Here is a 24,087-nt window from a genome sequence, read left to right as displayed (position 1 = left end):
AATGGTGAGTTGTGAGAAGTATTGATCATTGTATCAGTGGAGATATGTGCACTAGTGTTGCATTTGTTGTTCTGGCAGGGTCTGTTCTGCTTCGAGTTGCTGTGTCTTGGTCTATGGGGAGCTTGCTTCTGAGGATGAACTTGGCAAGGTTGGAGGGGGTTTGGGAAAGATTTCTTTCAGGATGTGGTCCTGAACAGGATGTGTTGAAATTGCTTGGTGATGCCTGTATGGGTACCAGTGTGGGATGGATGGTAGACAACTAAGAGGTGTATGCTTGGTGGGTATTTTCCCTCCATATTGAAGGAGATGTTCTTGGGGTATTTGGTGGCCCATTCCATGATGTGATCTACTTCACTGGTGGACTGTTCTTGTTTGGTGAAAGTGATTTTAAGTGTATTAAGGTGTGTCCCTGACTTTCTCTTCAGAGCATATTCTGTGATATCTGAGTGCCTGGCTGTAGATAACAGATTTCTGGGGGTGGTTACTGGATCTGTGGAGGTGAGTGTGATGATCTATGGGTTTCTTGGGTATTGATATCTATAGGGTTCCACTGTTGAAGCTGATTGTGATGTCCAGGAAGTTGATGCTGGAGTGGGAGTGTTCTAAAGAGAGTTTGGTGGATGGGTAGTGATGAAGTTGTGGTAGAAATCTGAGAGAGATTAGCAGCCAGCCAGCAAGGAAGAGGTCCTAACAGTCCAGAGGCTGAGGACAATTGGGGTCAAGGTGGGCAGCAAAGTTCTCCAACACCACCTGTTATGTGTGTTTCTTTCCCTGCCCTAGGGCATGTTGCTCTATGGACTTGTGTCAGGAAGAGGTAGGCCAGGATCAGTAAGACCCAGTACAAAGAATGGATTTGCATGAGTTCCCTAACCTCTTCTGTGGCTCATTGGGTCAGGACTGTGCTACTCCTCTCTCGTGCTGGACTATCCATTCTCAGAATCAGGCAGGCCAGCTTAGAGTTCTGTCCCACTGAACTAGGGAGTCTGGGTGTAGTTTTTAAGATTTGTCCCAAAATAAAAATAATCTCAGGGTGTGTGTGTGAGTTTGTATGTCGTGAGGATTAATAATTGGCTTGAGGCTTCAAATCTTTTCAGCTCTACACTCATCTGCATGAAATGCATAGCACCTCAATTTGTTACTACCTATTTTCCTGTACAACTAAGACAAGTATAGTCATTAGATTTGTGTCTGTTTTTCATTGGTTTAAATAGATGGTAGTTAAATTTCTTTTTTCTCTGTTACAGAGTGGATTAGCGCCTTCTATGTAGTGCTAGTTGAATAATTCATAATGAACACTATTCATTTTGAATGTAGTCCTTTTCTAGTCACAAAGCAATCCTGATTTCAATATCTATTTGTTATTGGTAGGTGTTCATGAAATAACTTAGGTGGAAAATTATTCATTAATTTGCTGTTTGCAAACAGTGCTCTTTTAATATTCTACAAGCTGTTAATATTGTATTATTGCTCTTCTTTAAAAATAGGATGATAATGTACCGTTGGTGTGAATTTGAGAATGAATACACATTCATTCTAAAATTTGTGAAACTTTGGGGTTAGCAAGCATTTTTATGAATATCTTGTTATCCTACTCCTGAATAATAAATATAAATGACCCCATGAATCACTGCAAATAAGTGCTGTGTTCTGTTTGTCACAATGTCCCTGAATCAGACTTTTTTACTATTGCTCCTACTGTCTTATATTGTGCTTTTCCTCAGTAGATCTCAAAGCGCTTTACAACAGAGGTCAGTATCATTATCCCCAGCTTTTGGATGGGGAAAATGAGTCACAGAGACGTGAAATTACTTGCCTAAAGTCATTCGGCAGGCCAGTGACAGGAATCAAAACCAGGTCTTTGGAGTCCCAGTCCAGTGCTCTAGCCACAAGGCAATACTACTACAGACCTTGCGCTAGCTCTGTACATCTGCCAGCCATAATAATCTAGGTAGTAGTAGCTACCGGTGTGTTCTGTGTGTGACTGAGTTTTGGCAGTGCTAGCACCACTTAATACCTGCACGTTGATGTGACCCATCAGTGCTATTGAAAAAAATTGCATACAGTGGAGTTGCATCATAGGCGCCTTTAGCTTACGCGATTTTAACTATACGCGCTCGGCAAAACAAAAAAAAAAAGAAGAGAAAAATAACAATTTAAATACTGTACCTGTAGTGTGGGTGATTCCGCCCGCCATTCCACTCAATGAGTGTTTGACTATATGCGATTTTCGCCTTACGTGCTGACTTCAGAACCTAACCCCTGCTTAAGATGCGACTCCCCTGTAATTTATGTTAATATTACATAGATCTTTTCAGAAAGTATTAAGATTTTATTTTGGGTCCAGAACCTGAATACTTTTGAGTGGCCTTCCCCCATCCCTCACTCATTGTACAATTGTGAAGAACAGGATCTAGATGGCTGTTGTGAATGAAAACAAATACTTCATACCTGCTTTAAGGATTTCAGTGATAACTAACCACACTAATGCGAGCAAATCTGGATCATGTTTTAAAACCGTAAATTGGTCATCTTGACTGCAGGGCCCAAGGTTCAGTGTGTGACCTCTCCAGCCCAGCTTACACCAAATTGCAATGCTATTTGAGCTGAGGTAAGAGGGTCATTTCTACAGGGCTGGGGAGAATAAGGGAGAAGACCAGAACTGGCGGGTATATTTGTGGAGGGCATGGGGGGAAATAGTTGATGGTGATTTCCCATTAAAGAGGAGGGGAAAACTTGTGATATGCCCCAGCCATGGCTGAGATAAGAGGGAGAGATCTTGATTCTCCTGGGGGCTCAGGTGATCGCTTCAGAGCTGTCTGCAGGAAGCTGCATGTAGTCCACCCTATCCTGCATTAGACAATCTAGCATTTCAACATGTCTTTGGTAGGGAAGGATCCCCATGAGTCAGGAGCCACCTGAGGCTTGGTAGCATTCTCTGAACTGGCCCGGCTTCATCTATGGCATAGGCAGAAATGTGGCACCCATGTTTTATGGTGACAATTAAAATGTCACTATTGTTATGGAAGGCTTTACAGATATGAGAAATTTCATCTTCATATAGGCATTGACAGTGCCTTTGCTATAAGCCCTGAGCAAGGTGCAGCCTGTAGCTCTGCTGTCCTAGTAGCAGACCAGGAACCAAACTGTGACTCACAATTTGGTTCTTGGTTCCCTCTTGCTCCACAAGCTCAAGGTGAAGTGGGGATGAAAGGAAGTAAATAGTCCCAGCCTATACCCATTACAGCTAAAGCTGGCCCACACAGAGAGTGAGAATGCCTCTATATCCTAGCCAGTAGGGCACTCACCCTGAAGGGGGCCACCGGGGTTCCAATCCCTGCTCCAATGAATATTTAATTATTTTATAGAAACTGGAACCTCTATAGCCAATGAGATTGAGAGACCTGCCCCTGCATAGCCTGCTGGTTAGGGCCCTTTTCACGGATGTGGCAAACCTGAATTCAAGTCCTTGCTCCGGAGTGAACATGGGAGCCTGAGTCTCCCACATCCCAGGTGAGTTTTCAAACCAGTGGGCTGTGGGGTCACCAGGGGGCACCTTCTCCTCCCGTGCTTTGTGACTCCTGCGCTTCATTTCCAAATATCTTTTGCTTTTATTTAAAAAAATGGTTAAAAATGTCTGAAACAAAATCAAGATGTTTTGCTTGAAAAGTTTCCCAACTTCTTCTTTTTTTTTTTTTTTGTAGTTGCTGAAAATTCTGAAAAATATCAATGGAACCCAAAATGATTTTGTTTTTCAAAACTGCCAAGCAACTGAAAAACCAGTAATTTGTACAGCTGAAGTCACAGATTACTTAGCCAGCTGTGCCAGCCAGCCCTTCTGGGATCCTCCCACTGCCTGCCTAAAAGTACAGGAAGAGGAGTAGTGAGTGGTGACACAACAGAGGCTGCTCTCCTGCAGTGCTACTACTCACAAATCAGGCAGTAGTTAGCACAGGGGAATGAAGGGGTGTCCTTAGACCACTTCATAGTCATGTAGAAGGTCACAATCTGGCCTGTAATGGAGAATACTGGTAGAACAGGTAAAAACTTTCAGTCTGCTAGAATCTTTGAAAGCATGATCTGTGTAGCTCTCTCTATGCATGCTATACTTCAAACCACTCTGCACATTTTAAATAGATCAAACTATGGAAAAGTATGAAAGGGTTGTGTAGCAAACAAGTTCTGAACAGAGTCCACCATAGCTTTTTTCTTTCGAAGACTGCTACCCTGCTGGGCGGCACACTCTCTCTGACTTTAAGGAATGGACATTGCACCAGATTCCTTTTGTTCTTTTGGCAACAAAAAAAACCCCATTTTATTAATTGTTGATTCTTTTATTCCTGAACTACTTCTGTGGTCGAACAGATTGCCAGTTGAAACTGGATGGTGTATTCTTGGGAGCTTATCATCATGTGGTTATGATACTGACTACAGTTCTTTCACTAGTTTTATAAAGTTAACTATCCCAGGTCTGCTTGAATTACCTATGCAGCAATACTCTGCAGTATCCAATGTGAACTTGTAAATAAATATGACTATTTCCAATTCATTTATCCTGAGAAATTGCACAAGTGAATGTTCCACTAGTTTTGCCCAGTGGCTCTGTCCCATATTGTTTTGATGTTTAGACAGCTAGTGTTTGGAAAGCAGTTCATATATTACAGATTATGTGCAGAACAGCAGACAATCCAGAATGCTTTTACATTTAGAGGCAGGTTTTATATACATTAGATAAATAACATACAGAGTTAAGAAGATGAATGAAGAAATCAGAAAAATTAATGGACAAGGCACCCTCTCAAAAATAATCTACAGAAGAAGACATCAGTGCTTGGGACATGTGCTGAGAATGGAAAAGGAATGCTTACCAAATACTGCCCTTGAATGGAAGTCAGAAAACGCAAGAAGAAAGAGAGGAAGACCATGAATAACACGGAAATAAACAGTTCTGAATGACATCAAGAACCTCAACATGAAATGGGGAGATTTGGAGAGAAGGGCAGTTGACAGTCAAGGATGACAAATGTGGGTAGCCCAATGTGCTGCAAAGCACAGGATGGACTAAGTGACTAAATTTATATACATTTCATAGCAGACCCAGTCAATAACTCAGTTTGCATATTTCCATGCAAAAAATTGTTTTACCAGAGAACCCCAATTTTATGTAAACGAGTCTTACAAATAACCCGTTATATGAACCATTTTTCACAACAGGGAAAAAAAATCACATAACGAAAGTGATGTCAATGAAGAAAAAGTCAACATCCCTTCATATTCCAAAGCCTTCAATGCATTGGAAGTTGTTTTGTGGTGGTTTGATGGGCAAGAAGGTGGTGCTACAATGTACTGCAGAGCAATTTATGCACTGTACCTATGATAATTGTGAGATATTCAATCCCCAATTAGTTCATAAAACAGGGGTTCTTCTGTATTTTTCTCAAATCAGCATGGTACAAATCAACATTTTAAAGAGACATTTTCGAGATTAAAAAACCGTAACAGTGGCTACCCAGATATTTCTGTTTAAACATGCTGTGTGCCTAATACATCCTATTTAGGGAGATGGGGGTAGAGGGAAGAAGACAAGATATATATTGTACTGTGCACTTGCATATATCAGCTGTGATATTACTCACGATATTCAACTCAACTGGTCTTTGAGACTCATTTCCTTTACGCTTGCAAAATTAGAAAGCATTGTTGGTGACACAATTTGCCTCTAACTGAATCTTATTTTGGTTTGATAAAAAGGATGGCAGGGTTTAACTGTTTGATGATAATTGTAATGAAACACAGTGTGGAACAGCAATTACACAATCACCATCAACATGGTGATAAGGAAAGGTCTTGTAATGCTAATCATGGCCTGCACAGCACAGCACCTTTACTAAGTCAAGTTAACTTGCACTACACATCTGAATTTCATTAAAAGGGTTAAGGGTAAGGCTGTAACTGTGGGTCCACTTGCAATATTAGCTGAACCAAAGACAGGCAGCATCACATTTGTGAGATTGGGTGAAAAAAGCCCAAACATAATAGAGAACTGAAGCCCCTAAAAATGTGTTCCGCAGCTTTACAGAGAGAATTTTGGTGACTATACGTCAGTGAATTTTCCATCCCTAAGGCCATCTGCAATTGTAATGAAGTTCAGATTTCAGCTGTTCAGTCAGACATGTAATATAAAGGGAGAATTCAGAGTGTTAAATGACACTGCTCTTGGTCCCTCTTCTATGTGCTCTGGGCTGCCAATGGGCCAGCCACAATTGCTGTTACTCTGCACATGGGAGTGCAGGGATTGTTCCTTCTGTGTGCTCCTGGGGTGGCTATATTGTGCCAGGGAGAGGCAGGAAAGAGACTAGTTTATGGACCCATGCCAGTGGCTGGCTGAGTGGGTCAGATGCACTGCAGCCTCTGTACCCCAGGGCATTCTGAACTCCCGCTTGGACTGATGATGCAGCTGCTCACCGCTCCCTAATAAAGGGATCTGCCCAGGCATGATCCAGACCCTCTGTGGGTTTCTTGGTCATCACCCAAACTTTATATCCCCTCTCCTCTTGTTTTCCAGTCCTTTGATCTAAAATGACCAGAGTTGGTTACTTCACCCATCCTGAGTTGAAAATATTTTGGTAATCAGAGACTGCTTAACTTACCGCTCTAGGGAGATGTGCTGAACACATCCATGTGATGATGCTGTCAAGATGTTGCTGGTGAAGCAGCTGCTCTCCCACACTAAATCTGCAGCAGGAAACCTGGAATTTGACTCCCGCTGCCTCTGTGTTGTAATAGGATGATGTCTCTTCCATGGCCAGTTGCTCTGACTCAGGTTCTGCTGCCAGCAGACTGTCAATGTGCCACTTTCTGGAGGCAGTTTATGAACAGAAATTTATGGGCCCCACACATAATTTAACATTGTGTTCTGCATTTATCTTGTAAATTATAAGTCATACATCGGCAGGGGTATTGGCGACGGGATTGACTTATCTATGTTTAGTTACATAAAAGCTTCAAAATGATGTTTTAAAGTGCATAAACAGTGGCACTTATAAATGCAAACAAGGACAAGACTCTCAAATTCCTAAACACAAGAAAAGGTGAAAAAACCTTCCTTCCTCACGCCACCATCTCAAATCATCACAGGGAAAATAGACTGAATTTGCAATGCAGTTCCGAGACATCCAGCCCTCCAGAATGTTTGCCTCATATCCCTGGGACTGAAAGGAAGGCCTCCCCCATGTCCTGGCCTATTTTGCTCCAGACCCTGGAGCACCAAGAAACCACACAAAAGTGGGAAGGCTGAATTGACAGCTAAATTCCAGGTTGGCGGAACCCTCCTCAAACCCTTCTCCAGGCAGGTGCCTGTGAATGTTGGATGAGAAGTTTTGCAGCCAATAAAGCTTGGATTTGGAAAGTCTTGGTGGCCTGATTGTCCTTCATGTGGGAACAAATGATATGGCTAGATTCTCGCTGGAACGTCTCAAGGGAGACTATGCCAGGCTGGGGAAGATGCTTAAGGAAATCGAGGCTCAGGTGACCTTCAGTGGGATTCTGCCTATTCCTAGAGAAGGGCAACAAAGGTGTGACAAGATTATGATGATCAACAGATGGCTCAGGCAGTCGTGCTATAAGGAGGGCTTTGGGATGTATGGCCACTGGGAGGCATTCATGGACAGAAGACTGTTCTCTTGGGATGGAGTTCATCTGAGAAGGGAGGGAAATAGACTTCTAGGATGGAGGCTGGCACAACTGATTAAGTGAGCTTTAAACTAGGAATTTGGGAGAGATGGTTGGGAGATATCCAGGTAATCTTCATGCCGGATTTTAACATTGAGAGGGAAGAAAATGTAAGAAAGGATACAGCCGTCGGTAGGAGAATGGACATAAGGAGGAAGGGTAGTGCAGATACCAGTCTAATAGGTGATACTGGCAGTAGAATGTCTGTGCCTAATCGGGTAAAGAATGTGAGCGAAGCCAAACAGCAAAAATTAAGGTGTTTGTACACCAATGCGAGGAGCCTAGGTAACAAAATGGAGGAACTAGAGTTACTGGTGTAGGAAGTGAAACCAGATATTATAGGGATAACAGAAACATGGTGGAATAATAGTCACAACTGGAGTACAGATATTGAAGGCTATGTGCTGTTTAGGAAAGACAGAAATAAAGGCAAAGGTGGTGAAGTAGCATTGTATATCAATGATGAGGTAGACTGTAAAGATAGAAGAAGTGATGGAATGAATAAGACAGAATCTGTCTGGGCAAAAATCACATTGGGGAAGAAAGTTACCAGAGCCTCTCCTGGAATAGTGCTTGGGATGTGCTATAGACCACTGGGATCTGATCTGGATATGGATAGAGACCTTTTTAATGTTTTTAATGAAGTGAATACTAACGGCAATTGTGTGATCATGGGAGACTTTAACTTCCCAGATATAGACTGGAGGACAAGTGCTAGTAGTAATAATAGGGCTCAGATTTTCCTGGATGCGATAGCTGATGGATTCCTTCACCAAGTAGTTGCTGAACCAACAAGAGGGGATGCCATTTTAGATTTGGCTTTGGTGAGTAATGAGAACCTCATAGAAAAAATGGTTGTAGGGGAAAACCTTGGATTGAGTTATCATGAGCTAATTCAGTTCAAAGGATAAACAAAAATAGATCTGTGACTAGGGTTTTTGATTTCAAAAGGGCTAACTTTAAAAAAAAATAAGGAAATTAGTTAGGGAAGTGGATTGGACTGAAGAACTTGTGGAATTAAAGTAGAGGAGGCCTGGAATTACTTCAAGTCAAAGTTGCAGAAACTATCAGAAGTCTGCATCCCAAGAAAGGGAAAAAAAATCATAGGCAGGAGTTGTAGACCAAGCTGGATTAGCAAGCATCTCAGAGAAATGATTAAGAAAAAACAGAAAGCCTACAAAGAGTGGAAGATGGGAGTGATCAGCAAGGAAAGCTACCTTATTGAGCTCAGAACATGTAGGGATAAAGTGAGAAAAGCCAAAAGCCCTGTAGAGTTGGACCTTGCAAAGGGAATTAAAACCAATAGTAAAAGGTTCTCTAGCCATATAAATAAGAAGAAAACAAAGAAAGAAGTGGGACCACTAAACACTGAGGATGGAGTAGAGGTTAAAGATAATCTAGGCATGACCCAATATCTAAACAAATACTTTGCCTCAGTCTTTAATGAGGCTAATGATAGGGATAATGGTAGGATGACAAATGGGAATGAGGATATGGAGGTAGATATTACCACATCCAAGGTAGAAGCCAAACTCGAACAGTTTAAGGGGACTAAATTGGGGGGCCCAGATAATCTTCATCCAAGAATATTAAAGGAACTGGCACTTGAAATTGCAACCCCATTAGCAAGAATTTTTAATGAATCTGTAAACTCAGGGGTTGTACCATATGACTGGAGAATTGCTAACATAGTTCCTAATTTTAAGAAAGGAAAAAAAGTTATCCGGATAACTACAGGCCCATTAGTTTGACATCTGTAGTATGCAAGGTCTTTGAAAAAATTTTGAAGGAGAAAGTAAAGGACGTTGAGGTCGATGGTAATTGGGACAAAATACAACATGATTTTACAAAAGGTAGATCATGCCAAACCAACCTGATCTCCTTCTTTGCAAAGGTAACAGATTTTTTAGACAAAGGAAACACAGTGGATCTAATTTACCTCTATTTCTGTAAGGCATTTAATACGGTTCCACATGGAGAATTATTAGTTAAATTTGAAAAGATGGGGATCAATATGAAAATTGAAAGGTGGATAAGGAACTGGTTAAAGGGGAGACTACAATGGGTCATACTGAAAGGTGAACTGTCAGGCTGGAGGGAGGTTACTAGTGGAGTTCCTCAGTGATTGGTTTTGGGACCAATCTTATTTAAAAAAGTGGGAATGTGCTAATAAAGTTTGTGGATGACACAAAGCTGGGAGGTATTGGATGGGATATCCTACAGGAAGATCTGGGTGACCTTGTAAACTGGAGTAATAGTAATAGGATGAAATTTAATAGTGGTTATAAATTATAAGAAGGATAAGAACAAACAACTTCAGCATAGCAGCCGTACGCTTACTATCTCAACTCTTCTGTATATACTTCCAGCTGGTCAAGAATCTCACTCTCCTGCTTGCTCTGGTATTCTTGTAAAAAGGACTTTCCTCTGTCACATGTAAATCCAGCATTCCAAATTACTGAAAGGTCAGCGCATGACCCCGGGGCAAGCGAGACAGTTATCTTGAAAGTAGATGTATCAACTTGAAGCTTCCTCTCCCCCTTCTCTTTAATTTGAACATTGATACATTTATGGGAGGGATGGTATGATGAGACTGCCCACAATGGCATATACCTGATCTGCTACGGCTAGTAGCAAATATCTCCAACAGCTGGTGATGGGCCACTAGATGGGGAGGGCTCTGAATTACTAGAGCAGGGGTCGGCAACGTTCAGCACGCGGCTCGCCAGGGTAAGCACCCTGGCGGGCTGGGCCAGTTTTATTTACCTGCTGATGCGGCAGGTTCGGCCGATCGCAGCCCCCACTGGCCGCAGTTCGCCGTCCCGGGCCAATGGGAGCGGCGAGAAGTGGCGCGGGCGAGCGATGTGCTGGCCACGGCTTCTCGCCACCCCCATTGGCCTGGGACAGTGAACCGCGGCCAGTGGGGGCCGCGATCGGCCGAACCTGCCACGTCAGCAGGTAAATAAAACTGGTCCGGCCCGCCAGGGTGCTTACCCTGGCGAGCCGCGTGCCGAACGTTGCTGACCCCTGTACTAGAGAATTCTTTACCAGGTGTCTGGTTGCTGGGTCTTGCCCATATCTCAGGGTCTAACTGATGACCATATTGTGGGTCAGGAAGGAATTTTCCCCCAGTTCAGATTGGCAGAAACCTTGGGGTTTTTCCCCTGCCTTCCTCTGCAACATGGGGCATGGGTCATTTGCAGGTTTAAACTAATGTAAATGGTGGATTCTCTGTAACTTTAAGTATTTAAATAATGATTTGAGAACTTCAATAACTCAGCCAGTGGTTGGGGTCTATTACAGGAGTGGGTGCATGAGGATCTGTGGCCTGCAAATTTGCAGGAGGTCAGACTAGTTGATCATGACAATCCCTTTTGGCCTTACAGTCTGTCTATATATAAAGAAGACTGCATAGAATAGGAATTAAATTCATAATACACTTCTAGTAAGTAGCTTGTGAGTAAGATCTTGTTTTGACCAAGCAAGTTTCAGGAGGTGGGGGAAAAAAAAAAAACCTGTGGTAACCATCTGCCTGCTAATGGTTTCTCTTTGAAGATTTCATGGCTGTCATGTTTATCTTGGGGTTCTAATTCACACCAAACTCATGAATATCAAGATTTTTCTCCATCTGACTTCTGATTTAACTAAGGCTCCTGGGTCCATTTCAGAATCCTCTTCGTAGACAATAGTGTATGAATTAATCAGTTTGTTCTCCACATCCTAAATACTGGGAAATCTTAAATTCAATGCATCAAAGGAACTTTATTAGGAAGATAAATCAACGTTGTAACAACTTTGTGACTGATTTTTTTTAAAGCTCTCATTATATTTCTCACATTGTGCCAGACTTTTTGCTTATTTGATCCCAGCACACTGTCCATTTTGTGATAAAAGGAGCCCTTGTTAGAACTCTGGCATAATGAAATTGTAAAGAGGGTTGACATGTGTCTGCCTCAGAGTCTACCTCTCTTTGCATCCTCCTAAATCATCTCTGCAATTGATGTCTTATCCCTCAGGCTCATGGATACTTTTTAAGAGCAAATATTTTGACGTTGGAATGGGAAAGGTTGCTCCAAATGTTAGTTGTTTAAAAATGTAATGCCCCAGGAGATGAAAGGTCCTGTCACCCATTTTAAATTATACAAGCTGAACACAGTGTTGTCCTATGCATATACTCGATGTATTTTTCAGGAACAAAGTCTGAGCATTTCCAGTAAAGTGCAGCTTAATAAATTCGTTTGCCAAATGCTGCTGCCTCTTCTGTGTTAAAGGTATGAGAAAGCATTTATGTTTTAATGAGAAAACGAATGCATAGACCCATAGGACCCTTCCTCTCTGCGAGTGCCTGTTATACAGGCTGAGGGGACGGCCCTGTGGGACACGCTTGTCAAAGTATTGGCAGCTAATAACTGTGCAAACTTCCTTATATAAAGTGGGATGGAACTATGAATCTATTCAAGAAAATCCACAGCTCAAAAGGCTCATCTTTAATCAGACATTTGCGCCAATATAACACATGCAGTAAGAGATGGTAGTTTTGGTTTTACATCACTGAAGCTCACTTATGAGTAATCAGTATCTCTTCCTGAATATTGGGCAGAATATGGAATCATATTAACAGGCAAGAAGAGATTACAAAGACAATTACTAAAACAAGACCTCCAGGCAGCCATTTTATTATATCCATTCCTCTTCTCTCATCCTCAGTTAAGAAATACTTTTTCTTCTCTCTCAAGTTTCTAGATACATTTTTTTTTTAGCCTTTGTACTTAACTCTACATGTGACATTAGTTTTTCATCCAGTTCCTGGCAGTCATACTGTAGGAAATTTCTTAAAGTTGCCATGTACCAAATAGACAATGTTATCTGGATTACCTGCAGATTCTTGGTGGTATTGACTCGATTCACATCCATAGATGAGGTATACTTTATTAGGTTAACTCCTCCCTCTAGTGAAGCTTTTAACTTGCTAGGAAGGAGTGCATGTGATTTTAGCTAGTGCAGTACTAGTGAAGGCATAGCTTAAACCAATGGGCAAGCGATCATAACAAACAGTAACACCTACATATTATTGATAGCTTCAACATCTTTTAATTTCAGAACTCAATATATGGAAATGGAAGACCAGAACAAGTCAAGAAATACTTGTACCCCACTGAGAAGATTTGGATGATAGTTTAGATAAAGTCACAGCACTAGGTAGAAAAGGAAAGTATTTGGTTTGAAAATAACACTGTGCAGCTACTTGAAAATAAAAATAAATATTCCATTTGGTAAGTAGCTGAGTCTCTTCCAAAAAGGACCAACAGATGAAGACACTCTTAAATTAAGTGTATTGCATTGTTTGATATTGCATGACATTTGAGGTCTTTCTATAATGATCACTGACAATAAAGTATGAGACATTGGTATTGTGCTACAGTGACAGTCACATTTTCTTGCCAGCTGGGGAATTATGTAGCTTATTTGTAAAAGTTGTTACTTCCATGGTTACAGTACTATGGTGATCTTCCTGTGACCCTAACTCTGTGCAGACTAGACAAAAGACGATGCAAGCTTTTTCTGCACATCCTCTCTGGCTAGTGTTCATTTTGAAATTCAGGATCCTGGCTGTACGAAATCTGCACTGATATGTTGGTGACTTGTAGTAAAATGAAGATGTGGCTGTACATTTGGAAGGTGGGTGGAAGGAATGCTTTCTCTGACTATATAAAGTATAATCTTCAGAAATAGCAGGGGCCAATGAGGTGAACATAAACATTAGATTTGGCAAAGTAGCTAAAACATTGTTTTAAAAACATCAGACAGAATGCCACCCAAAGGTAACCTGTTCTGGCAACAGTGAAATGGGAGGAGGAAAGTCTCCAAACTGAGCGTGCTCAAATTCAGAGCAGTCTGTCTAACCAATGCCAGTTTCAACAAAGAGCCCTGAAAGGCCATCACAATACCAATGCCTAGCAAAGGCCTGTGGCCTTGCGTCACACTAAAACCTCTAATCCCATCAGATGAAAAAGAATCCCTGTTGCTAGGACAAATTATCCAAAATTACAGTCCTCTGAAAGTAACAAACCAGAAAGTAATGTACCCATTACCCCATTTATCAAGTAGTTCATGTCCATGCAGGTTTCAGAGTAGCAGCCGTGTTAGTCTGTATCCGCAAAAAGAACAGGAGTACTTGTGGCACCTTAGAGACTAACAAATTTATTAGAGCATAAGCTTTCGTGGACTACAGCCCACTTCTTTGGATGTCCATGCAAAATCACCTGCACCTGTTCTGTCCTCAGCCATTGTCTTCAATGAGACTTTTTTGTAACTTAGACATGCCCCTTCCGTACATTTTAATTGTCAGAACCTGAGGATTATTCAGCAAGAGGAATAGAAAGAAAGCCAACCTCAGGGTATCAGTCATTTCCAAACACTGCCCTTAGTATATGAGATACCTGACAAGGGGAAGAAATTAAATGGTCTCTCTCTCATGATTGATATTGTATGTTTTCAATATTTCTTTCACATTTTATTTATTTTAATTCAATTTCTTTTCTCACTGAGCTGCTCTTTTACTGTCCTTTCTCCAAGTATGGCCAACTATAGTACCTGGGAATGTTGGGTACTCTGTGTAATACTGATTAGAATCACTTGATAGTGGACCATTTTGTAAAGATTCTAAAATGACTAATGTTGCATGGCAAACATTGCTTTTTGGTTGATCTAGCCTCCCTCCCCCAAACTGCAAAATAAAATCTGATGTAGCAAATGTCAACAGTAGTGATCTTCTCTAACAGTGGGGCAGTTACTTCTTTATATAAACATATTGCATGGCTGGCACAGAGGGAAATCTCTCACTTAACACATTTTGCATGCCACTGATGTTGGCTCATGCTGTGTTAGGGGAAACACTTCAGATCAGCAATAAGATATTGTTCCGATTAAGGAAGAGAACACATTTTCATGAAATAATTATTTTTGTAAAATTTACATAAATAATTCATGTAGGCTTGGGAAACTCTGCCAAGAGAGAAATGAATAATTCATTAAAATGATTACTAGGGTACAAGGTTCAGTGTGCAACCTCCACACCCCCTCTATTTGGTATGTACTGGTCACAGCACTGACCACTGAAAAGCACAATATCCCTAGGGGCATGAATGAGAGATTGCAATAAGAGTTTCCCATTGAGTTCAATAAGAGCATTTCAATCTCCTTCTCACCCCTGAGGGACCACTTACCTTTCAGTGGTCAGGAATGTATAATACATGGGGATTTTCATATTCCTTCTTCTGAAAAAAAGTTCTGTGCTGGAGTTTTCCAGAGAAGTTTGGGCTACATCATCACATGGATTAGGTAAGAATATTTTAGCCGAGTTTCTGAAGAACTATTCTTTTAGAAAAACACAATTCTGCATTGAGGGTATGTTGTCTTATGTGGGAACCAAGCAGATCTTAATACAAAATTAAGAGATTTATATTTAGACTATTAAGTGTGGAGAGTGCCTCCTTCTGTGAAAAGAAATACAGAAGGTGGCATTGGATGTGACATTCTCCAGCGTTCCTCTTGTGCAGTTTCCATCAGATCATTCGCTTCTTGGATGGCATGGGGTCCATGCATCTCATCCTAGCATCTGGATGTGCATGCCTCGGTTTGCCCTCTGACTCTCCAAGAAACACCCCCCACATGTGTTTGTAATATGACTCCCCTTCTTGGGGTCTAGTTTATTGAAACAGAGTGCAAACTACATAGTTTGCTTGGCTGTATGCTAAGGTGTAAGCAGTTCCGTCTATGGGGAGCAATCAGTCCATTTGTGTAGCTTGCCAGCCTTAATTCTTGATGTTCCTGGGGCACCAGTGCTAGGTTTGAAGATTTCTTCCCCTGTTTCTGACACAACTCTATGCAGTGCTTGCCCTGTATTCCAGCCAGAGACCTCCTCGGCACTTCTTGTTCCCTGCAGGTCTTTTCTCATTGTTTGAACAAGCAGACCCTTTTATAGGTGAAACCTTTTGGGGGCTGCCATTTCATGAGTCTTGGTCACCTGACTCAGTCTCAGGGCATTGCCTGAGTCGTAACCCAGTTCACCTTTGACAGGAAGTTTATTCCACCTACCCCCTTGAGCATGAGCAGCAATTTGTACCTTGAATCTGGAGGTTGCAGGAAAATTTGCTACTGGTGCACAGTCATGTCTTTGGAGGCCTTGTGTGTGTATACAAGGTCCCCAGGCATCCTCTCTGCCTGCCATGCTGGAGGGGGAAGGCTGGCCAGCATGAAATATATACTGTACAAACATTAACACAGACTTAAGTTGTGTTAACTTTGGGGTGGGTATATTGCTGGTGTCCAGGGAAGATGCATTTTTTCCCCTTGATTCTACTTAGCCTGCCCTCTCTCATGAGTAAGTATCCGGATCAACAAAGTATCTTCAGTGATGTCTGGAGCGCTTCTTGGGGGTGGGAGAGGAGAAACAGTGCTTTGAGGTGGCTCTGACCCCCTAATGCAAGGGCAGTGGCAGTTTTGTACATGGAAGGGACCTTTCATGCCCATGTCCTATGGGGACAATTCATCCTCCTGTACAGCCATTGTTGTTAATATTCTGGAATATAGCAGTCAGATTTCTTAGATTTTAGTCCAGTTAACAAATACTTACAGATATGATGCTGTCTCTTGTCATATCTGGTGATGATCCTCTAGAAGCAGCAGATGTCAGGGTAGGGTTGCCAACTTTCCAATTGCACAAAACCGAACACCACTCCTCCACCCTTGCTCCCCCTCCCCGAGGCCCCATACTCACTCACTCCATCCCCTCTCCCTCCATCACTAGTTCTCCCCCACCCTCACTTACTTTCACTGTGCTGGGGGATGGGGTAGGGATGCGGGAGGGCGGGGAGGTGAGGGTTCCGGCTGGGGGTGCGGGCTCTGGGGTGGGGCCAGGGATGAGGGGTTCTGGGTATGGGAGAGGGCTCCGGGCTGGGGCAGGGGGTTGGGGTGTGTGTGTGTGGGGGGGGAGGGTGAGGATTTTAGCTGAGGGTGCAGGCTCTGTGGTGGGGCCATGGATGTGGGGTTTGTAGTGGGAGGCAACTCCAGGCTGGAGAAGGGGGTTGGTGTGTGTGTGTGGGGGGGGTAGCGGGTGCATGCTCCAGGGGGGAGTTTGGGTGCAGCAGGGGACTCCAGGATGGGACAGGGTATTGGGGCGCAGGAGGGCGTGCTTGGTCCCAGCGGTGCTTACCGCGGCTCCCAGGAAGCTGCTGCCACGTCCTTGCAGCCCCTAGACACATGGGTTGGGCAACCAAGGAGGCTCCGCGTGCTGCCCCCACACCCACAGGTGCCGCCCCCACAGTGTTGCGGTTCCCGGCCAATGGGAATCTCAGTCAAAACACCAGTTCCTAGAAAGCAACTCTGTTAAGTAGAGACTTTAAGGCAGAGGGCAAAATGCTCCTGATTGCAATGGCTCCCCCCAAAGATACTACGTCACAAAACGAATGCAGCATTTCTTCAAAGGCTGAACTGTGCTCACACACTCAATAAGAGCTCAGACTATGTATAACAGCACCATCCGTTGAGTCCAGGCAAGCAGTGCTAATGATATCACCTATTTAATACACATGTGAAGGATTCTTCTGGCTTGTTGCATCTCTCTCCTAAAACTTGTTCGGTATAACTAATATTGTAAAGCACTACTTCTTTCCAAAACTTAAAAAAAAAAGCCAGAATAAATGGGGAGAAAAAAAACAAAGTCAAATTTTTCAAACATGCTGCCTAAAATTATGCATTAAATCTATGTTACCTGATTTTTCAGTGGCACTGCAGACCTGTAGTTTCCATGGACTTCAGTGGGAGCTACTGGTGCTCAGCCTCTCTGAAAAATTAGTTCTTACTTAGATGTCTGAATATGGATTTGGTATCCAGTTTTGAAAATTTTGCTCAATGCTGAACTGTCTGTTAAAGACTGTGATAAAATATTGGCGCTCACTTGAAAAAGTTGAATCAAACAGTGGAGTAACAGACAAAATGGTAAAGGATGTAAAATTTAAAATTACTTAACAGGGATTATTTATTTAAAATCCTCCACCTAATTTAATGATAATTTAATTCTAAGGGCAAGTCTACACTGCAGTGCTGCATCGGCTCAGCTGCACCAATGGCTTGCACTGCTGTAGCGTGTCTGGTGAAGACGCACTATGCCGATGGGAGAGCGCTTTCCCATTGACATAATTACTCCACCTCAGCAAGAAGCAGAAACTATGTCATCAGGAGAACATCTGCCACTGACATAGTGTCAGTGTTGACAATGCCAAACTTGTGTCACTCGGGGTGTGTGTGTGTGTGTGTACTTTTTCACACCCCTGAGTGATGTAAATTAGTTTGACTTAAGCAGCAGTGTAGACCTGCTCTTAGTGTCTCTGATAATTGTGATTGTGGCAGTTCAGAAGACATCTCTTGTATACTTTGGTTGTCCTGCAACTAGGGATTACTGGTTAAAAGAAATGCATACAAGTATCAAGAAAGCTTCAGTTGGTAATATTGTGTACTTCTTCTCTAGTTGAAAATACTAATCCATTCTAATAGTGATAATCAAGTACAAAAAGACTCCTGTGAAGATGTAGAGAAATGTAGTCACCTGAGTAGTCCCATCATGAAGTCAATAAGACTGCTTACTTGGGACAGGTTATGCAGGTAGAGTGGTTCATGAAACCTATGTGAACCCACACCTAGAAGGTTTGTTCTCCCCTAGCTCCATTATTATTATTTTTGTATTGTGATTGCACCTAGGAGCCCCATTGTGTTAGGCACTGTACAAACACCTACCAAAAAATGGTCCCAAAGAGCTAACAGTTAAAGCAGTAGTAGTACATTTATCACCCCTAGAACAGTACTTAGTACAACTTTCCCCAGTGTTCTAAGTCAGATTTCCTGTCTGGGGGGAGTAAGGATAAAATGCAAACATGGTTGATATTAATTCTGTTGTGCTTTGAAATGCTAAGGAAAGTACAGGAAAAGTGTAACCAATGAAGTGTTATTCCAAACTTATCCTCCCAGTGAGCCTACAGCATACACAACTTTGAATGGCAAGTTTATGAATGTTTTTAGAGAAAACATCAAATCTATACATGAAGTCTGTGTGCACTGCATAGCAGTATTGGATTTCGATTCAACTTTTTTCTTGAATGTACAGGAGGCTCTTCTCCCCTCGGTGAGTGCTCCTAACTTCAATTAACATTAATGGAAGTTACAAAACCATCAAGAGTAGAATTAATCCTTTGGTTTACTGCCTTTTAATTCCTTTCAGTGGGCAATACTTGCAGTCTGTCATTGTTCTGTGGTTAACAGGTAATGCAGAAATAGTAAAAAATAGTTTACTCTTGGCACAAAATTGATTTGAGTTGATCCACCATATTAGTACAGCTAGAAGAGCCGCTGAAGGCTGGGGATGTATCATTTTCCAACTTTGTTACTCCTCTTCTAGAATAATATAACTTGTGTGTGCTTAACAGGGATATTCAGTTTGTATGAGAAAGGGGAATTTTTATGAACCTCAAGAAAACATAATCTTTGTATGAAATGTGTAATTTTTTGGGCTGAAAACTGATTGAAGGATTCTTAAACTACTGGTAAAGATGAGTGTACTGAGCTGGTAGCACGCATGTGTATATTCATTAACAGGACACTTTTGAAATCTACAGCTGATACTAAAAGGGAAATTGTTGAAAACATCAGTGAAATACCAAAGGGTCCAGAACAATCAGAAGTATGGGCAGGAAATAATAATGAGTTTTGAACTGGGAAAAATGCAAGATGACATATCCAGACCAAAACCCAGATTAAGTGAGGGAGGGATTTATGGGGAGCAGGAATGCCAAAATAGACCTAAAGTAGGAGTGATAGTGAACAGAAGATTGCATAGATGCTTGTAATGTGATCCGGCAGCAAATAAAGCCAATGCAACTTTGGACTGCTGAATCCTCACCAGTATTTCCCCATCCAAGTGGCTGCAAGGATTTTTATTTATGCAACACTGTTGAGTATGCAATGGAGAATATTGTATAAAGTGCTATGTAAAATATCAGTACGTTGGGGGAATTTAGAGAAAAGAATAAAAATGATGAAAGGGTTGAAGGAATTGATGTAGGATGAAAGACTAAAAAACCCACACCCCTAAATACATTCAATAGCTTGGCCAAACAGAAATTAAGAGCTATTTGATATCTGCTTGAAGGGTGTAAACTGTCCTGAAGGGTGTAAAGTGTCCACCATTTGAATTCTGGTTAATAAGTGGTTTTGGGTGGTACATAGGTTTTAGGTAGGATTGATGAGATGAAACCAAGCAAAGGAGAATATAGAGTATCAGGGGAAATTTTCCTAAGAGTGAGATGCATTAAACCATGGAAGATTTCTCAGAAGAAAGTTGTTAGTGGAAGTTGCTTGTGTCATTTTAAAACAAATAACTGGACTGGTCAAAGCACTTCAGAATATTCTTTGGGAACAGTCCTTCACAATCAAGGGCGTGTTCTAAGGATGAAAATATCTCAGACATAAATGGCCAATACAAAGCTTATGCATCACTTCAGCCATCAAAATAGGGGTTCAGTGGCACTTAATTAATATATAGGCTTTGCAGTGACATGGATGAATTTCACCCTAACTGAACTACTGGGGTTCACATTGTCTGCCTCTACATTTCATCGGTCTTCCTTTGATGCATGCTGCTGCTGCAAATCCTCTTTCACTGTGGATTATGCAAGAAGCTCTGCACTAGTTTTGTAAGACTGGGCATTTTTATCCTGGGTATAGCAGATGCAGCAAGGACCAAAGTACTTGAAGAAAAATTGCATCACGCTAATACTATAATTTTAAAAGGCAAACATGAAACCTGAATCTCCCATAAGAAGTCTGACATGCTGTTGACAGCCTCCCCCTTGTTTATTAAGATGTAGCTTCTGGAAATTAAAATAGGCCCAATGCAATTACAATTTTTACCATTAAGTTTTAGTACTAGATCATGATTTTCTACGTATCTGAGTCATAAACAGCACCACTTTGACCCAATTACCAATTAATCAGGCAATAAAAGTGCTTAAATAAAGAATAAGAGTCTCATAGGGGACAGCAGTCTTTTCTAGATAAAGTTAGAAGAGGACGGGAAGAATATAATGCCTCATTGGTGGGTATTCCAGATCATACTGATATTTTAATTAGTGTTGTTGATAAAGTGCATTGCAGTTGAGCCAGGGCCTAATTTAACGTGCAATTAATATCAACAGGGGAACTCTTGAAAGTGATTTTAACCTAAAAAGGCCTGACTCTCCAAGCTCTTACTTTTGTGAGTATGTCACCAGGGCTACAAGTAGGTAAAGTTTTGCATGATCAGGCATAGAGAGAGCATGTCCCTGTCTGGAATAAAGGTATTTTTATCTTTTTGTTTCCCTTGTGTGTTGCACTCACCAGTTGTGTCTCACTTTATAATTCGATTGTAAACTCTGTTAGGGCTGGAACTGTCTTTTTGTTATGTATTTTAACACTGTCTATCACAATCCCTAATTGGGGCCCCTAAGTGCTACTGCAATCCAAATAAAAATAACTTAATTTAAATTGTCAAATGCATCCAGCATCCTTTTTAAAAAAAAGAGAGTTCTTAGGATCTGAATTGTCTAAACATTTTAGTCAGGGTAAATAGTGCATATAATGTATTCCTTTACAGAAAACAAACATAAAAGGGAAGATCCTTAGCTGGTGTGAATTGTCATAGCTCCATTGAAGGCAGTGGAGCTATGACAAATTATACAAGCTGAGGAACTCCAAATTTCCACTAAAATATATTTAAAATAAGCATATTACCAGAGTGTTTCTCTGATTGGGTGTATATGTAATACGTCTATCTGGATTAAATGATAGTATGGTATAGAGGGTCAGTTTGTTATTGGTATAGAATGCCCGCATCACCCCAAAGTGGTGGTTAGCAAGTCATCCCAAGTGAGTGTGGATAAAGCCTTTATGACACACCACACTACCATGTGCTCTGTACGTTTTTATAGACAAAATATTTTAGAAGTGTTTTTAGAGAGTTTTATTGGTACTGTATTTTTAATCCCTTTGATATGAGTCCAGTCCATTGGCATCGAATTTAGCAGCTAAATTACCCAACATTAGATGTTAAGAGCTTTAAACTACTCTGCTATTTGACAAGGACCAAACCCTTTCAGAAATCAACCCAGTTGCACATAATTTTTATAGAGAGGGCCAAGTAGGGTTGCCTATGGCCCCATTAGCTACTGCTCTTCCCAGAGTTCCCCAGTGCATGTACTCAGGCCCATGCTATGGATTTGCTGGGGCAATGTAATCTGAACTCCAGTGACTGATAAGTAACCATTCTTCTTAATCTGAAATAATAGTGTCCAGACTGATTCCGATCACAATTAGTATCTATATTCCTGAGGACTGGTTGGCTTAGAAGAAGAGGAAGCATTGTGATTTGACATTTTTATGACGACAACAGTTTGAGTATAGTTATAAAAGTTCAACTTGATGAAATTTACATTTTAATGGACTCCATAAAGTTGTTCTTCAGCTCACTGATGTTAGCATGATGTTTCTTTGTGTCTTCAGCTTAGACATGACATTGTTACAGGGCGTCTGCCTTGTTCCTTTGCGACACTGGCCCTGCTGAGTTCTTACACAGTCCAGTCTGAATTAGGAGATTATGATCCAGAGTTACATAGTGCAGATTATGTCAGTGAGTTTAAACTGGCCCCAAACCAGACAAAGGAACTTGAAGAAAAAGTCATGGAACTACATAAAACATACAGATCCATGACTCCAGCCCAAGCAGACCTCGAATTTCTTGAGAATGCAAAAAAGCTATCGATGTATGGAGTTGACCTTCACCAAGCCAAGGACTTGGAGGGAGTTGACATCATTCTGGGAGTCTGTTCCAGTGGCCTTCTTGTCTATAAAGATAAACTGAGAATCAACCGCTTTCCTTGGCCCAAAGTGCTGAAGATTTCCTACAAACGCAGCAGCTTCTTCATTAAGATCCGGCCAGGGGAGCACGAACAATATGAAAGTACCATTGGATTCAAACTACCTAGTTATCGGGCAGCTAAGAAACTGTGGAAAGTCTGTGTTGAACATCACACTTTTTTCAGGCTAACTTCCCCTGAAGCTCTTCCCAAGAGCAGATTCCTGGCACTGGGCTCTAAATTCCGTTATAGTGGACGGACGCAGGCCCAGACAAGACAAGCTAGTGCCTTGATTGACAGACCTGCTCCACAGTTTGAACGAACAGCAAGTAAATGGGCATCTAGAAGCCTTGATGGAGTAGCGGTGGTTACACCTGACCGAAGCCCACGGCCCACCTCTGCACCAGCCATTGCTCAGAGACATGTTGTTGAACCTACCCCACCAGCTGCATCAGATACCAAGGAAATAGTAGTAGTCTCTAAAGTGGAGAAGGAAGCTGTGGAAACTGAGGGAAAGCATGAAGAAATGCTACCTGAGAAGGCGAAGATGGAACCATCTGAAGTGGCCAAGGTGGGGAAAACGCACAGCGAGGTCACATTGCCTACCACAAATGGTGACCAGCCCCAGCAGCCTGCAGAAAAAGAGGAAGATCCGATAAGAATGAGGAAGAAAAGATCAAAGAAACTAGATGGTGAAAACATTTATATCAGGCATAGCAATTTAATGTTGGAGGAACTAGATAAAACTCAAGAAGAAATAAAGAAACATCATGCTAACATCAGTGAGCTGAAGAAGAACTTTATGGAGTCCGTCCCCGAGTCCCGGCCTAGTGAATGGGATAAGCGCCTGTCTACTCACTCCCCCTTCAGAACATTTAACGTCAATGGGCAGGTCCCCACCGGAGTGGAAGGAAGTCTGTGTGACTTTCCCCCCAAAATGGATGTGGATGCAGTGACAGAGAGGAAAAGTACTAACCCTGACTTTGAATTGGTGGGCCCAAAGCATTCAGTAGCCTGTAGTGAGAACCAAATGTCAACTCCACCAGAGTCTTACATTTTAATGTAAGTAGGCTGCCCAAATCTATTTCTGTGACAGTATCTGACCAGGAAATATCAAGATGAAACCCCCTAACTTAGTCCTGCGTAAAATAAATGGAGTATATTGGTATTGCAGTACCCAGGGTATTTGACGTTCAGTGGAGTTCTAGTCTGATCTTAAACCATTTGAGAAAATGGAGAGGAAAAAGCCTTTTAACAGATTTCACACATTTGCATATCTACCTCAACATTAATAAGACTGCCATTTGCAGACACTGAGCTCTCCTCTTTGTGGCAGAGTACCACCTTCTCCTCAGCAGGCTCAGTCCTTTCTAGCCTTGGAGACTCAGGCTTGGGCAAAGCAAACCCTCGTAGGTAG

General features: G+C 41.8%; 1 protein-coding gene across 1 annotated transcript; it reads left to right on the top strand.

Moving 5' to 3' along the window:
• The first annotated feature begins 19,357 nt into the window (after positions 1-19,357).
• LOC101930858 (protein 4.1-like) lies at positions 19,358-23,736 on the top strand. Its single transcript, XM_008171921.1, has 4 exons — positions 19,358-19,462; positions 20,008-20,079; positions 22,294-23,241; positions 23,404-23,736. The coding sequence occupies exons 1-4, from the start codon at positions 19,358-19,360 to the stop codon at positions 23,734-23,736; spliced, it is 1,458 nt and encodes a 485-aa protein (XP_008170143.1).
• The last annotated feature ends 351 nt before the right edge of the window (positions 23,737-24,087 follow it).

This window comes from Chrysemys picta, chromosome 2 (genome assembly GCF_011386835.1).
Source record: "Chrysemys picta bellii isolate R12L10 chromosome 2, ASM1138683v2, whole genome shotgun sequence".
NCBI classification, from domain to species: Eukaryota; Metazoa; Chordata; order Testudines; family Emydidae; genus Chrysemys; species Chrysemys picta.
This window is presented reverse-complemented; position numbering and strand designations above follow the sequence as displayed.